The sequence below is a fragment of the Thermobia domestica genome, chromosome 15 (assembly GCF_964235325.1).
Source record: "Thermobia domestica chromosome 15, izTheDome1.hap1.1, whole genome shotgun sequence".
NCBI lineage: Eukaryota > Metazoa > Arthropoda > Insecta > Zygentoma > Lepismatidae > Thermobia > Thermobia domestica.
Window position 1 is genome coordinate 160,387,260 of NC_137468.1, and position 18,786 is coordinate 160,406,045.

Genomic DNA, 18,786 nt, shown 5'->3' on the forward strand with positions numbered 1-18,786 from the left:
CCAAGAGCAAGATTACTATGCACTTCGTCTTGCATATCAAATCTTTATCTTGGTCTCGTACTGATGTTCTTGGGCTTGGTTAAATGAAATGAAATATTCAGTTTAAGGACCCTCGATTCTGCACAGAGGCTAAGGGAGATGGTGACCATTAGAAATGAATGAAATGGTGGAATGAAGAAAGTGGGATGAAACAGGAAAATCCCGAGAAAACCCACTACACGGCGTTTCTCCACCACAAGTCCCACTTAGCGCAAGCTGGGATCGAACCATGGACACCACGCACCAGAGGTGAATTCTCTACCACTGAGCCAGCGCGGTAACGCTTGGGCTTGGTCTGTCATATCCAATCTTTCTTTTGACCTTGCTTAAATAACTTCTAGTTTTGTTCTAAATCCAGACTCCATATTGGAGTAGATATTAATATTACAGTCGATTGGTAAAATCAATCTTCCAAATTTAAAAATTAAAGTACACACAAGTACAAAAATAAGCATTTACCATAAAAACACTAGCTGCAAGTGTTCAAAATAGATTTATGGTTTCTATAAAATCAATTGAAAATTGTTATTTTTAATTAGGCAGCTAGTGAAAAACAGCAGCTTTCGACTTCAGCCGTTTAAGCTCAACCTAAACTCAGTTGACCAAAGTGAACTGACCCGAGTGACCGACGCGACAACCCGACCAGAGCTGACCCGACTGACCCGACCCGAGCTGACTCGATTGACCCGACCCGACAACCCGACCCGAGATGAACCGACTGATCCGAGCCGACAACCCAACCCGAGTAGCCTGACCCGACAACCCGACCCGAGCTGACCCGACCAGACAACCCGATCTGAGTTGGCTCGACCCGACCCGTTTGAGAGCACTACTATAAGAGGCCAGTTTGTTAGTGTTTGTGAACCTATGTATGGCATATTCGACAAAAGTAAAAATGAATGTTACGACACATTACACGAAATCGTCTGAACCCATCGTGTTTCTTTTTGGCTCGTTGCTAGAACGTGACTCGGGAGAGATTTTGTAATATCACTTTGCACCCCGACGTAACCATTTGGTCAGTGTTGCCAACGAATTGTAAATACAACGTGACAGATGATTTGTGTAAGACCGGATATATATTCATGAAACGTGGAATAAGCATCATTCTTCACTAGAGAAAATATATTATGGACATATTCCTCTCCCAAGGACTCCGGATTGTCAGTGTTGCCAACCAAGTGTAAAAATGAGAAGTTGTAAAACAGGTTCCGTACGATGAAACCAGTAAGTACGCCAGAAATTTTTACTTAGGGGTGTTAAAATAAATGGGGTGTGTGCTTTCAGAATAGCGATATAATTTTTAAACAAACTCAAACAAGAAAACACTATATTTTGTTACGCAACTATTGCAATATTATTATTATTATTATTATTATTAATTGATAGGTTCAATAAAGTAAGTTCACACATTTGAGCATTTAGTATTATTATTAAACTAAGTAATACAGTGAAACCTCTCAAAACGGACATCGGTGGAACCGATTATTTGTCCGTAAATGAGAGGTGTCCCTAAAAGGAACGGTTCTCTCTTATAACACCACATCACACATATTTATGGCATGGAAAAATAAGAATGTTTGTTCTCTTACGAAGATGTTCAGTATTGAGAGATGCCCGTTAAGAGAGGTTTCATTGTATTAGGAATTAACCTCTACTATTTTACCTAGTAATTACATGTGAATTGATTACATACGAATTATTGTAGTCTATTTATTTCTCAAAATTCTGCAATTATTTCCATTGATTCACCCCAGCAAGTTTTAGTGGGTGATTTTTTTTTTACAAAAAAAATAGTAATTGGGAAAAAATTCCCTCGTCCCACGCTGAAATCACATTCGTTTAGTAATTAATACTGTACATAGTTCCAATTTCATTTCATTTAATATTCTAACCCTGTTGTTAACGTTAATTGTTGTAATATTATTTGATCTCTTAATCTCCGCTCCTGCCCCTTCCTGGCTACGTTATTGGCTCTGAATACCTTTCATAAGAAAATTATTCATTGATTTAGTTGTTTTCTAAAAATCCAGTTTTTCAATTTACAAATATGTTGTATCTTTCTCTTTTGTCTTCTTTAATATATCCTAATTTTAATAATCCCAGGGCACATAGTGGTCTGCTCTCTTGTAAATAGTGGAAAAGTGACCAAAAATGGCCAAAAGCACACAAAAAAGCGACTAAAATCTCATCATGCCCCTTTTTCCCTTTGTCAATTTCTCCATCACCTCTCTGTTTGTTCTTTTGTTTCTTCTTTATTTCTTTTTGAGCTTCCTCCTTTCTTAGGTTTTCAAAGTATGCTTTTTAGTTACGGTAAGCAGACTTAGCAGATGTAAAACGAACAATGTAAAACGACCTATACTTATGTTTTGCTGTGTGGAGATTTTCTTTAACTGTGACATTGCAAGGACGTATGTTTATTCTTGTGACCGTAATACTGACCTTGTAATATGCAAACGCAGTCGGAACGACTTCATTTTTATTTTGATATGATTATTTTGGACTAAGCCGTGTTTAATCACTCATTCATTGCAACTTGCTACAAACTGATTTTATTTTAATGAAATATTATATATATATATATATATATATATATATATATATATATATATATATATATATATATATATATATATATATATATATATATATATATATATATATATATATATATATATATATATTCAACTTATTTTATATTTTGGTGTTGCTCAGATTTCTTATATCGGCATCGGAAATGCCGAATATCCAAGCGGGGAGGAATGTAATATGACTGAAGTTAATTGGTAAAGGGTAAATTATATTTTATTAACCTTGATATTAAAATTTTGTAAATTTTCATATTTTAAATAGAAATAAAAACTCAATTCCCACTATTTGGTGCTGTTAGGTCGTTCACATGCTTGGAGAAATTAAGGAAGTCTCGTAGCAACTCAAACTATTTCTGGATAAAAACATTCTTTTAATAGAAAATATAACTTATGTTATGCAGCAATGTGTCAACTCAATAACAAACACTTCCTACTTCGAGTCATGAGGAAATTCTTGAAAATGTAATTGTAAGCGGAAGAAATGACGCTACCAAAAGCTAGGAACAAAAGGTAGGTGGACAAATGAGTAGTGAACTCGAAGGAGTTTTAAAGTGACCATCACAGAAGAAGTTTCGACCTCTTAAAATCTCCGTTTCTATCTTGATGAGTACATGCTGGTTATGAATCGATAACACACTTCTATTAGTCGATTTTATCACCAATTTCTTTCACATCAAGGTCTAATTCTTAACTAAATTATGATAGACATTATTATTTTTTGTCATAAGGCCACATCACCAGTTTCGGGTAATTACCTAGTTTGATATCTCTAGTTTTATTTATATAATCAAAACTACCCATCTTAACAAATTATTGCTCTACCTAAAGTTAAATGGTTAAGTTCGTATGAAATTGCATTATAATTGCCCCCATGCTAAAAAGGTTATTGAAATGAAATGAAATCTTTGAGTTTTACGTCCCCCGGTTATGCCGGTTAGGCTAAAGGAGACGGTGATGATGAGTAATGAATGAAATGGTGGAATGAAGAAAGTGGGAGGAAACGGGAGAACCCCGAGAAAACCCACGCACACGGTGTTTGTCCACCACAAAGTTCACTTGGCGAGGGCTGGGATCGAACCCGGGACCCCTAGCCTAAAAAGGTTATTATTACATGAGCTATGTGTGGATATAAATTACAAATTAACATATTATGCGTTATATATACTATGTGAAGAAACCAAATACTTACATCAGAATGACCTTCGTCATCTGGAGCAACATTATGAAAGCACTCGGCAGGGAAATGATCCAAGGGATCAGACAGTTGTTCTACCACAGAGTCAGGATCTGAAATAATAATGTGGATCATTTAATTTAATTTAATATTGTTGAACTTTTATTGTTAAAACAGCCAAAAGCCCACTGTAACAATATACCTAGGTATATACAAGTAAATAAAATAAAAAGTTTGTTTGTGTATGTGTGTGTCTGTCTGTCTGTGTATCTGTGCGTGGCCTGGGGACCAGATGAGAGGATCGAAAGTTATCAAATTTTGCTCACGTGTACCTTGGTCTGGGCCCCAGACCAAAACGAAGCGTTTTTTATTTCAAAATTCGAACCAGGGGGTCTTAGGAGGGTGTTTGCCGGGATATGTAAAAGTAGTAGAAAATGACCGATATTAGTGTCCTATTAATAGTTTCCGCGGTCGCTGATATCAATGGTGAAACTCTGATCGCAATAAGTTTAAAATTCAACCTATTCGGCTACGGGACAGAAGCCACCGGGGGAGGATACCGAAACATGTAAAAGTAAATGACCGATATTAGTGTCAAATCTATAGTTTTAGCGGTTCCTGAGATGAATGGTGATATTCCCACAGGCGTTGACTTCCAAATACATCCCACATCTGCTGGGAGCGAGAGGCGTTTTTTTAAAAATTCGAAATAGGGCTCGAAGGAGGCGTTTACTGGATATGTAAAAGTACTAGAAAAAGACCGATACATTTTTTCTTTTGTTGTTCGATATTTCATTTACCCCATGGGAAGAATGGGTATTTCAGAAGAGCTCAATAAAGATACAAGTGAAAAACTAATTCTTAAGGAAATAGATACAATCTGCTTGAATAACATACACGAAAATTGTAAAATATGTAACTACTTAAATAGGAATACAATGAAGCTGTACAAATATTATGTTAGGTACATACTAAGATAATCTACGTTACCATTTAAAATTTCCAAAGCGTATGATATAGTTTCTTTGGTAAAAGCTATGTAAAAATTTTACTTTTAGGTAACATCGATTTGTATATTATAATCGAGTTGCCTTATGCAGTTCACAAGAGCACATGAACTGCCTAATATTGTGTGTTGCTAATTATTTTTAAATATATTTAAAAATATTTAGAGAATTATTTTTCGTTCCTTTCTTTTATTCTTTTCTGTAACACAGCAGTTAACAGTTTTCTTTAAATTTTAAATAACTCTCCCCTTGCGTTTCTCCTTGTGTATATATATTATATCATCACACCACGTTCAGAACAGCGCAGCAAGAGTAATTGGCTTCTCTGCGAAGTACAGAAGTGTAAGCAGGGGCAACGGAGCGAAAGAAGTGCGGTGTCCTGACGTTGAAAACAAGATTTGAACGTTTAGTGTTAGTTGTTGACTATTTCCGCGAACTAATGTGACGCTTCAAACAGAACGAAAAATAAACTTCTACATTTGAAAATAGAAGAATATAGTAGTATGTAACTCATTCTCTCAATCTGTCATCTGTATTTTTGTCTCAATTCCTTATAACGAAAATAAACTAATGGAACAAACAAATTACTGTTTTCCAAGGTCGTGCGAAAGGAAATGGGAGGCTAACTGTTTCCCAGAGACTCTTAGGTTAAAACAGAACAAAACTGCATGTCAACATATTTCGAAGTCTTTTTATTTAATACGTGTAATCTCCGATTTTTCTTTCTGGTACGGCTTTCCTGTACTAATAAACTTAACATTTTTAAGAAAAAAGAATAGCTTATGAAATCTCACTGTATTTCATAACACTGTTACAATGGTATTGTGCATTCTTCAACTTGTGATCTTTTAAAAATACAGAACTTGTTGGACAAATTATACCTGTCTTCATTCAGCGCACAAATGAAATTTCTACATGCGTAAATCAATTTATTATTGATATTCAAGGTTTTAAACTGTCTGATAACGAATTTATTATTCGTGAGATTTGTCTAACCGCATGCGATGATACAGTATATTTCCATTGCTTGATAAAATCGCCAATAGACTACAATTTATTGTCATTAGGTTGCCAAAAGTAAATTGATTGGTTAACATTAAATTTACATGGTTAAAGTGGGATAGCAACACTGGATATACTGTATCATTCATACGGAACCTTTTATATCAATTATGTGCAAAGAATTCAACATTTTATTGTAAAGGTTTAGAGAAATCTCTTTGTATTAGAGAATATTTGCATTAGATAATGTTACTAATTTAGAAACAAAACAGTCCTTCATTACATGAATTGTGTGGAAACACATTTAAATAATATTGTTCTTTTCACACAAATATTCTAAAAAAAATAGGATGTGCATATCGTAATACCCAACAGTTGAATTATTGGTGGAAATATGAAATATCAACAGCATTAATTAATGCATTATCAAGATTGTAGTTTTTTTCTTAGGAATTCTAAATGAAATGCACGAATATAATTTTTTTAAGAAATATTGTAATATTAAAAACTGTAATTAAAAATGTACATATAATAAAAATGGTATATATTATAAAAATAAAAATTGTAAATATATAAATAATGAATATAAAAATATTTGTTTAATTTTTAAAATGTTGTTTACATGTTTATAAACGATATCATCATTCTTTTTAAAATGTTTCTTGTTAAACATTTTAAACACTTTTCAAATAATTGACTACGAATAATATGATGCAAAAAGAATAAAAAAATATCCGCACAACACAGAAACATCGTCCTGATATGGTTGATTATTTGTAAAATATAGTTTAGTATTTTTGACAAAAAGCTTTTTATTTTCTTGAGAATGTCTATGGGAAGACTATGAAAGTAATATCCTTGTTTTTCTCATTGATGTACGCTGCAACTCAAAGTGATTCACTTGAATGAGATGCATCGAGATTAATCACAATAGCAGCAGCTGGTTCTACCATTACAGGAAGTCTATCAATAGGGTAAATCCCAGTAACACATGCACCAGTCACATTATCAGTTAGTGACACTTTAACAATTCGTCATTATACATGATTATTTTTTAAATTGTAGTAGGTATGTAATTATTGCTGTTATTCACATTTAAAAGTCATACACTTTTACATATTCACTATACAGTAACGCTTCATGAACACTACACCTATATTGTACGAAACGATGTTTATTATGCGCACACTTCTGAACGTGAAAACTTAAGTTAGTATACTTTGGACAGTCTATTTCTTCTAAAATTGTAACATTTCTTTGAAGTATTTCTCGAAGAAAACTCTTTCTAGTTATTCTGTAAGTAAAAATACTTGTAGTAATTGAACAGTATGTTTGAAGTATTTCCTTAAGATGGGAATACTCTACATCGCCTTCGTGCCAGGTAATGACATACACATTCACACTTAGATATTCTTTGTAGTTATGATCGGCTCAGGTAACTTATTTAAAAGATATGGCAGATTAAATATCCAATTTTGGAAAAGACAACGTCAAGATTTACAATTGCTAGCTCCTTTAGAATAAATTCATCATCATATCGGGAAAAGGAGAGAAGTGTACAACTACCCTCATCATACTCAACTGAATAAATTAGAAGGTATTATCGATATAAATATTACTATATTTGTCTACTTGTACTGAGGAATCAAATTGTGCATACACAATACATGTAACAGGTTCAGTTAGTTTCTGAAAATGATACTTTTAAATTTACATGGCAATCACGTATTACATTCCATGTATTGTCATCTAAAGCTCCTATTGGAGACAGAACAAAAGCACACAGAGCATATCCATTTGGATATTCATCAAGAGTAACAGTACGTGAATAATTTTGATATATACCAGTACCTGAAATCAAAGTGTACTAAATTAGAAGGTATAAATCATTATTAAAATCAGGGCTGACGGGGTTGGCACGAAGTGATTTTGAACCGACTTGAAATTGCAGATTGTTAACGTTAAAGTTTCAAAATTCATAGGGATTAAGATGTGATTTCCCATTGAAGTCTCTCTTGGGGATGAAACGTATAATCAGCCCTTTAGGAACATTACCCAAGAAGAGATTATCAAGGTTGTAAGACTACTTGTACAAATATAGTATAAGATCTTAACTTTACGCTTGTCAGTGTTAACTTGGCCGTTTACAAAACCATTCGCGTATTTAATTGCATAGCTAAATCTGCAGCTACATAAATGCGTCTTACACGAAGAATTACTTCCTCAAGTACAACTTTATAATTTGTGTTTTCAGGAGACGTTAAGCAAAAGTTATCTTTACTGCGATGTAATTTTACAAGTAAACTTACTTTATTAGGAAGCATATGATCTAAACTTACAATATCAGTATGCAGAAGTCCGTACATTTCAAAAGATTTGCTATTTTTCACCTTATTAGCACGTTTTCAAAACCAGCATTTGCATTATCCAACTTATTAAATTCCTTTGCAGTATCTTTATGCCACATGGCATATACTAAATAAGTTTCAGAAGCATCATAAGAATAATTTAAAGTTGTCTCAATGCATGCACGATAAGGATAAGTTCCTGATGAAGAACTATCGTTTAACGTTAATTTATCTTTAACGAAATGTCAATTTGACTAAATAATGAATGTAGAGAATTATTTACTGGTGCAACAATATCATCTTCAGTTAAATTTGTACCATCACCTTTTGTAATTTTAGAACATACATAAAGATAGATATGCAGGATGAATACATTCCCCTCTTTCTCCAGAAATAACAAATTCAACAGGTCCTTCTTAGGTTAATGTAGAAATAGGACGATATTTAGCATTTGCAGTTGCTTCAATAGCTGTTTGTGTCACCGGTATAGAAAGGGAATCAAATTCATTGGTACAACATTCAGAACTATCAGAATTTAGGAGTGCCATTATGAAAATATATCGTGTATATTTTTACGTTTTGTCGATGGTAGAAACTTAAAAATTGCAGTAGCCTTCCTTTCGCGTGACCGTATCTTACTGCTAGCAGTTAGAAACTGTGCAATTTTATTAATGGCTTTTGTCTTTAAACTATCACCAGCTTGTTTTACACGAGCGCGAATAAATTCTTTAAATGGACGATTTTCCAATACATCAACCGCAACTTGTATACCCGTTTGTAATGCCTGATGCTCTACAGTTTTCGCACCTTGTTTAAAAATGGTAAAGCAAAACGAAATAACCCTTTAAAGAAAATATCTATACCATGTCTCTTTTGATATACATGTCCTGAAAAATATGGTATTCCACGCCCACGGCGATAAGAAACACGTCTAGATTTCATCTCTATTATTATTATTATTATTATTATTATTATTATTATTATTATTATTATTATTATTATTATTATTATTATTATATTTAGCAGGAGAGAGTTTAAAATGTAGTGTTACGGTCAGTGTGCCAGAACGAAATGGCAAATTTCGCCTTATGTGATCTTTTAATAGTATTTCGATAGTATTAAAACAAAATTTTGCAAGTGGCATATAATGAATATCTTCGAAGGTAATGCTTTGTACTTTTCTCTATTAAATATCAGAGATTGTTGCTATACGTAATAATGGCGCTTTTGTATCACCTAAAAATTGATATTGTATAATATCTGCATAAATAAAAATTTGATGTGGATATCCAATATCTACGTATGGGTGTTCGAATCCGCGACGTTCTTTAACAATATCTGATTTTTCGGAAAAACCTAATTGTAAAGCTAATGTAGGTGACAATGTAACAGATTCTACACGTTCATCACATTCAACATGTACAATATTTAAAAAAATAATATTAGAAATCTTGATAGTATGTTTAATTCATTTATTAAATGATGAATGGTTGGATAATATCCAACAACAACTACTTTTCATAGGTCCTGCGTTTTTAAATTTGTACCATATAACATTTTAACCTTCGGTAACATAACATGTTAAAGGAATATGTATTTCACTTAATCCTACGTACCAATCGGATTCTGACAATCGTATATTATTTTTAATAATAAATAATGTGTTCGACTATTTGTAGGATATACATATGTACTACCGTTTGAAACTAATGTAAAAACTATCATAAATTCTTTCAGAAATCATTTTCCTTTAAAGAGAAGTATCAAGTTTGAAGTCCCAAAACGAAATCGTAATTTTAATCCGTGTTCTTCTTTTAAGTTTACTTCTATCGTATCAAAATATTTCTTTTCAAACATAACGTGGTGTGTGAAACACAAAAGATATTACATGACTGTATTGTAAATTATATATACAAAATTTTCGAATTACCCGTCCTATCTTTTTTGTTGTTTTACATTATCAAAGCATACATTAATTGTAGTGGGATTATTATAATCTAAATTACATGGAAATTTTCCGCATGTTAATATCAAATCAATATTTCTAACTTTTGTGTATACAACATCTTTAATATGAAGTGTACTTTCATTAATAAATCCAAAAATATTTTGTAATCCCAGTGTAATACCAATCATACATTGATTTAATTTTAACGAATGTTTTATAACAATTTCATTTTTATTTTGTAAATATTGTACCATACGAACCTTTTTAGAAATCAACTGAAAGATAGATTCAATAGAAGAATAATATTCCGGTGTTATTTGAATATGATGACGTTAAACTTTATTATCGATAACAATGGTAATTATAATTTCTTCATTTTCATCACCATTATAAAAACTCCACGAAATATAATTTAGTGTTAATGCAACACCCCATTTCCCATCACTTAAATCAATAAGTTGTGCTAATTTAACTCGAAATGAAGCTGTAGTATCATTATGAAAAATTTACTACTTGCATTTGAAGGAAGAGGAACGTAAAAGTCGTGGGTAAAGTTTGAATTCATCTTGCAGAGTGCATTGAATATTATCTAATCCACGAATTAATACTTGACGGATATCCCAACCATTTTACATACATCTACCCATTTTTACGTTTTAATACTTTTTCAATTAGATAAGTTTTCTTTGAATTTATAATTACCTTTGTAATTCTTGTGCATAAAATATTCCTTTAATTTCTTCACCATTGCAATCTTTTAATTTATAAGTGACACGATTTGATTTAATACATTTATCAACAATAAATATTTCTTGTGACCATTTAGTAAATATCCTTTTTTCTAATTTATGCTGATACTTACTAACACGAACATATGCAATCGGACTAAATTTACAACTTATATTATTTTTTATTCTTTCCATTTCCCTATGTTCTCTACACTTTATTCACATTGGAATCGTTTGCTTGTGCAGGTGCAATTTTATTATTTGAATGATATGATTGATTAATTATTTACAATTTGATATAAGACATTAGTATATCAATAAGTATTCTTAATATATCAATAGGCAATTACTTTTTACCATTTCAGGACCTTTCTGTTTTTAAGGGAACACAATATGCATAACGTGAAAAATACCAATACAACGTAATATATTGATAATTATTATTATATTTTGCAATAATTTGCATATCTGCTAAATCCATTTGTAATGCTTCCTTTGGTGCATTAAGATAATACTTTCTACGCTTAAAAACTTTACGAGCTGGTACATGTAATGTATAACTATCTTGAGAAGCAATCGTTTTCTTATGTTTCTTTTTAGACTACTGTGTTTTACGACGTAATATTTGTATACTTGATAAAGAATGAGGATTTGAATAACCATAATACTACTGGAGGACTAGATAATTTTCTTACTTTACGACTACGTTGTCTTTTACTACTATTCACTTTTGATGTTGGTGTGCTAATAGGTGTACCAATAAATTCTTTAGGAATATTAAGATCCAATAAATTTTTAAATCCATAAAAACCTATAAGATTTCTGGAATTTTTTCTTGTACGAAGAACATTATTTACTAAATCTATAATATTTGAACCTACTATTGCTTTTCCTTGAGTACGTACTATAGCAGACATATCCCATTGAATTTTAGCAAAACTTGTCAACTGTTTTAATAATAGATCAGTTTTCCTACGTAGTGTTTTCTGTCCTGATTTGTTGTTGTAGTAACTGATGAAGTAACGTTTCTTAGGTATGCTACGACGGCACAGTAGGAAATTCAGTTTGGTCCCTATTAATTATGACAATTTAATTATCACTTACAGAAGCATTGAAACTGAAAACGTGCCGTTAGAGTTTTCCTATGTGATACTAGCCGCATTTAATACTTCTTGGGCTAGACTTAGACTGTACTAACTACTGACGTCTGTAGGACCAGACAGCAATTTACTGTGATGCTCTATTGTAAGCATTAATTTGAGTACAATATGTTAGTTTCAACATCCCTCTAGTATTTTAATCGCCGTTCCTTCAAGAGCTGGAAAAACGTGTTTTGTAAATCGAATACTTAATGAACGTGATCAAATGTTTAGTATGAAATTTAATAATATTGTAGCGTGTTATGGGGCAGTAATACCAAAATTAGATGCAAGTGCACAAATACGTTTTGTAGAGGAAATACCTGACACGGGTTATTTTGAAATTAAAGAAACTTCATTATTAATACTTGATGATTTAATATCAGAAACCAATGGTGATGTTGCTAATTTATTTACAAAGTATGCACATCATAAAAAGTTAACTGTAATATTTATTATTCAAAATTTATTTCCAAAAGGAAAGCATACGTGTGATATTAGTTTAAATGCACATTATATTATAGTATTTAAAATCCTCGTGATAAATTAGAAATACAATATATAGCTAGGCAAATGATGCCCCGTTATTATAAGGAAATCGTGAATGTGTTCGAAGTAACACGTGAGCTTCACATTTATTTATTATTTGAGCTAACACAGAAAACAAACGATGCATTGCGAATACGTACAAATATTTTTTCCAATGAAATCATGTATCTGTACTCTAACATAAAAGAAATGCATACAGAAACGTTTGTTTAGTCTGAGTCACGATGTTAAAGGTGAAGCAACACTAGAACACCATCCGTGCTCTGTGCAAATGCAAGGGTACAAAGTGAAAACAAATTTTACAAAATGCTTCAGAGGATTTAATAAGAACAATTTCTCAAGTAGCTAAAAACACAATAAAAGGAAACAACCTTTTAAATTCTCGTCAGAAGCAACGTTTACGTAGACATAAAAAGATCTTACGTTCTTTATCTCAACACCGTACGGCATTAAAGAAGAAGTTGTTAGTACAAAAAGGTGGTGCGCTTCTACCATTAATCTTTGGACCACTACTTGAAGCAGTAGGAAGTAGTATTTTTAGTCGATAACTATGTCAGAATTACGTAATATGATTTTAGTTCTGGAAAATGCTGTACATGAAATTCGATCCAATCTTACATCCATAGATTCACATCAGTCACGTTTAGATGAAGAAATGAATAACATTTTAAAACGTCATGATCTTAGTGTACAACAACAGTGAAAATTATATCAAGAAGATTTGCATCGTTATTTACGGTATACTTCATCTTCACATAAACCCATTACATTACCTGTCATTCAGGAAGAAGAAGAACAAAAGAAAAATCCACATCATTATCAACTTTCTAACATGATAACAATACATCTATTTTACCATTTGTATCAGATATTTTAAAATCAGGACAGAAAACACTTCGTAGGAAAACTGATCTATTATTAAAACAGTTGACAAGTTTTGCTAAAATTCAATGGGATATGTCTGCTATAGTACGTACTCAAGGAAAAGCAATAGTAGGTTCAAATATTATAGATTTAGTAAATAATGTTCTTCGTACAAGAAAAAATTCCAGAAATCTTATAGGTTTTTATGGATTTAAAAATTTATTGGATCTTAATATTCCTAAAGAATTTATTGGTACACCTATTAGCACACCAACATCAAAAGTGAATAGTAGTAAAAGACAACGTAGTCGTAAAGTAAGAAAATTATCTAGTCCTCCAGTAGTATTATGATTATTCAAATCCTCATTCTTTATCAAGTATACAGATATTACGTCGTAAAACAAAGCAGTCTAAAAAGAAACATAAGAAAACGTTAGCTTCTCAAGATAGTTATACATTACATGTACCAGCTCGTAACGTTTTTTAGCGTAGAAAGTATTATCTTAATGCACCAAACAAAGCATTACAAATGGATTTAGCAGATATGCAAATTATTGCAAAATATAATAATAATTATCAATATACTATGTTGTATTGGTATTTTTCACGTTATGCATATTGTGTTCCCTTAGAAACAGAAAGGTCCTGAAATGGCAAAAAGTAATTGCCTATTGATATATTAAGAATACTTATTGATATATTAATGTATTATATCAAATTGTAAATAATTATAATCAATCATATCATTCAAGTAATAAAATTGCACCTGCACAAGCAAACGATTCCAATGTGAATAAAGTGTAGAAAACATTATAGGGAAATGGAAAGAATAAAAAGAATATAAATTGTAAATTTAGTCCGATTGCATATGTTCGTGTTAGTATCAGCATAAATTAGAAAAAAGGATATTTACCTAAATGGTCACAAGAAATATTTATTGTTGATAAATGTATTAAATCAAATCGTGTCACTTATAAATTAAAAGATTGCAATGGTGAAGAAATTAAAGGAATATTTTATGCACAAGAATTACAAAGGTAATTTATAAATACAAAGAAAACTTATCTAATTGAAAAAGTATTAAAACGTAAAAATGGGTAGATGTATGTAAAATGATTGGGATGTCCGTCAAGTATTAATTCGTGGATTAGATAATATTCAATGCACTCTGCAAGATAAATTCAAACTTTACACACGACTTTTACGTTGCTCTTCCTTCAAATGCAAGTAGTAAATTTTTCATAATGATACTACAGCTTCATTTCGAGTTAAATTAGCACAACTTATTGATTTAAGTGATGGGAAATGGGGTGTTGCATTAACACAAATTAATATTTCGTGGAGGTTTTATAATGTTGATGAAAATGTAGAAATTATAATTACCATTGTTATCGATGATAAAGTTCTTAAGCTGTGAAGTGGAATATAGTACGGCTTTTGTTTTAAGAAGTTCTGGGTTCGTGTGATGTCGTGTATTGGTCAGTGCGCAATTATTTTCTGTAGTGGCGTATAAGTTGTGTTTATATTATATGACTGCTTTGAACAGTCTTTGATATACTTAAAGTATAGGTTGTCCGCTAGTGAATCTATGTTATAGTGTTATGAAGATAAATAAAAGATATATATACCTTTGAATGTGAATAAATAATAGGACATCCATGGATGTATGTGCGTAATGTATTTGTTGCCACAAGATAAAGTACTGAGTGTTTATGTATAATAATGAATATTTCGAGTACTGATCCCTACACTAGAACTTCGCACGAGAATGTATGAGTTGTGTAGTTAACGTACTATATTCGCACTTCGTAGTTTGGCGTTCAATAGTAACAGTACCTATTCATTGAGAATCTAGTCTGACAGGGTGGATAGCATCATATAACAAACAATTCGAGATATTTTCCAATCAATCACGGAACATAATAGGCGTTTGAAGAATTGGTGCCGTTGAAATACATGAGGTTGCCTTGCATTAATGACATTACCCTGAAACTAAAATTTTTTCCAAGTCACCCGACAAACCCATTTCACTATCGTGGTTGGAGGTGACGGAGTAGATAGGATTAAATAATCTATTAAACTAGTTACAGTAAAATCTCGTAATACCGTACCAGGGCGTCGAAAGTCATAATGTCCCTCAATTTTCACTTCTTTTCTTTTTAAAGATATACCGTTTGAAATTAGTTGACGCCTAAAGGTTCGCATCCTTGCGTACTGGTAGCGACTTGTGATGTTTTGGCTTCTATTAACTTACCAGTACAAAATTTTATTTATTTATTTTTTTTTAATTTTGGCAAATCTCCAGTTAGGATTTCTTCTGTTTCATTGACTTTAGTCTAGTTTTCCATACTTTCCTCTAAATTCTTATTAGCTTCTGATGGGTCGGATATTTTTTTTATTTTATTTTAGAAATCCTAATTAGAGACCACACCACACTTCAGAGAGTTCTCCGAGGTCCCCAAGGTCTCGGCCCACTGGTATTACTCGTGGGTTAGTGGATAATTTTGTTTTCAAGCTACATATTTTGTAAGCTGTACCTTTTCGGCATATGAAAGAATATTTGGCTATGGAATGTTGTATGTGGAAATTCGACCACTTATCTTTGTAGTTGTAGTTTTCTAGCTTATTCCTGTGGCCCCGCTTTTCCTTTCTCTCTCTTCTTCATATCCCTCTATTCTCTTCAAGATTTTTTTAAAATTTTAACCTTCCCCCCAAGTTTTCAACTTTACAAATATCAATCGCTTAACATATACCTTTGAACCGGAATTACTAACTGAGACGTCGTGAGACATGATTCGTGGACGTATTCATTGATGTGGAGTATCGAGGGACTGGTTCAGTACACTTTGATATTTTACGCTCGTTCTTTCATCGTTATCCGTCTAGAGTTTTCCGTTGAAGTATCGGCTATTTCTATTTTCTTTCCATTGAGTCTCATAAATGTGAATGTTGTGGTAGTTTGGGCCCAAAAGTAGGATTAACATTCTAGGTTCATATATTTATATGTGTTCTGTGTTTACGTGCCTGCCTTGCACATTGAATGTCCACTATTTTAATAAAATGTTTGAGAATATGACATTTTTCGTTATGCGCGAGTAATTATTTAAGGTTATGAAATGTCGGCTTTTCATTATGTAGAGTGTTTTAACGTCGTAGAAAATTATTTGTCGGGGACGTTATGTTGAATATGTAAATATTTATTGAATATATGTATATGTTGCGATATAAATATATGGTAAACTTAAATATAATATTGAAGTGAAATGTAGAATATTGAGTTGGGTAAATGAATATATGTAAAGGGGTCAGTACCTACCCCGAATGATTATTTGTTGCCATAGCTTGAAACATCCGACAATGTAAGAAGTAGATTTTAGAATACCGCCGCATAGTAGATAACTTTTCTTAATGTTCTAGAATTTTACGAAATGATATATGTAACTAATAAAACACAGTTCTGACCAGAGCAGAATGAAATATTTTAAAAACTATACTTACAATGTGTTACAGTTTCAAGGACCTAACGTCCTCTTCATCAGAGTGTTTGTGTCTGATGAAGAGGACGTTAGGTCCTTGAAACTGTAACACATTGTAAGTATAGTTTTTAAAATATTTCATTCTGCTCTGGTCAGAACTGTGTTTTATTTGTTACTCTACTTATCCAGAGCCATGGAGTTTGTTCATATATGTAACTATGAACTTCTTTGTCGTAATATAAACGGCATGTAATATGAAACGAAGACAGGTCGTACTCGTAACCCTAATTTACCAACAAATCCACTCTCAAGTTTACAAACATGAAATTCTTATGCAAAATTTACATTTAAAATCCCTCCCTCATATACGAAACCTCAAAATTGGTCAGTGTTTCTCCGTCTCAATAATGGTGGTTTTGATAAGAAAGAAAAAAATAAAAAAAAGATCCCTCCTGGAACTCAAAAATTCTCATGTGTCGATGTGTCGAGACGTGATATAACTAAACTCCTCGTGTGTGCGTTTAGCTATTGATTGAGTGATTTATAGCTGGTCAAGAACCTAATTAATGATCAAAATGACCAAGGAAGTAAAATAGTCTCTGTGATTCAGGAGACAGAACTTTGTTATTATAAATCAAAATTGGGAAAAGTGTTTCATGAGTGCACCTATGAACGGAATCCGTGCTGTTTAGAATTAGTAACATAATCACATATGTGCATATGAAAATACAATAGAGCGAAGTGAATGGACACTGTGTGATATTGACGCTCATCGCTAATAACGAGATAGGACTCGTAAATTTACTAAAGAATAATCCTAATACACTCTGTAAAGAAAAAATAGCGACACTTGCTCGGATATGGTTTTCTTAATCAATATGATTTTTTACATGAAATCCTGATAATATTACAATGCATATTCCTAATAAGCAGTTCCTTCTTAATACTTGCGCCAGAGTTTCAGGCTTTTGACATGAATTTAATGAATTTATATGCTTATATAAGTAGCTATGTGTGTTTTGAGCAAAATCGTTTATAGGAAGAGTTATACATAAAACTGAAAAAGATCAACATCAATAGCAGAAAACAAGAAATGGAATTTCTTAAGGGTAAGACATATTATGTGCAAACATCGGGAAGTACCATACACCAAACTAGTATTTTGTATGTGCGCCATGGGCTTTCTGCAGTGCAGCGAATCATCGGAGAACTTTGGTAACAAGGCTATTGCAAAATGCAACCTTGATTTCAGGGAATAACACCCAGATTATCTGTTCCTTGAATTCCATTCTATTTGAGATAGTTGTCTCTTGAATCTTCTGCTCATATTGATCCACAAATTTTCAACTGGATTCATGTCAGGTGAGTTTGTAGGCCACATGAGTTTCTAAATAGTCATATTCTTGAACCACGCATTAACGATTTCCGCTCGTTGACATGAAGCATTTTCGTCCTGGAAAAGGAAGTAGTCCAAATTTTCTTAAGAAAAGTCATCTTTAGCTGTTGTAAGAACTTTACGTACCAGAATTTGAAGATATTTTCGTGCATCAAACGATCCTTACATATATCCGTCGTTCTGACGTCTTTAATGATGAACCAAGCCCATACCATCACTCAGTAACTGAATATTTGCATCTCTTAAACAAAATCCTTTTCAAGTTCCTTGCTTGTTCGTATCCACAACTTCACACCACCATCGTTTCCCACTATTCTAAACTTCTTTTCAACGAAGGAAACGACGTGCTTCCAGTTGTCATAAGTGCAAGTTGCATATCGACTCACAAAACTACATGTTGAAGTCCTCTGTGTTTTGTCAGTTTCGACTTTCTACGCGGTTTCTTTGTAATATCCTCTTCATACAGTCAAGACGATACAGTTGTACGAGTAACTGCAGTTCCAAGATCATGTCAAACTACAGAAG

General features: G+C 32.3%; 1 protein-coding gene across 2 annotated transcripts in view; it reads right to left on the minus strand.

Moving 5' to 3' along the window:
* Nucleotides 1-18,786, minus strand: part of LOC145671321 (uncharacterized) — a 503,933-nt gene that overhangs the window by 97,436 nt on the left and 387,711 nt on the right. For both annotated transcript variants that reach the window (XR_014128506.1, XM_081740319.1), the window contains exon 7: nt 3,820-3,917. Coding sequence is in view for 1 of the 2 variants with exons in the window: in XM_081740319.1 (XP_081596445.1) it covers nt 3,820-3,917 (98 nt within the window). In the remaining variant the exon portion in view is untranslated. The remainder of the gene's footprint in view (nt 1-3,819; nt 3,918-18,786) is intronic.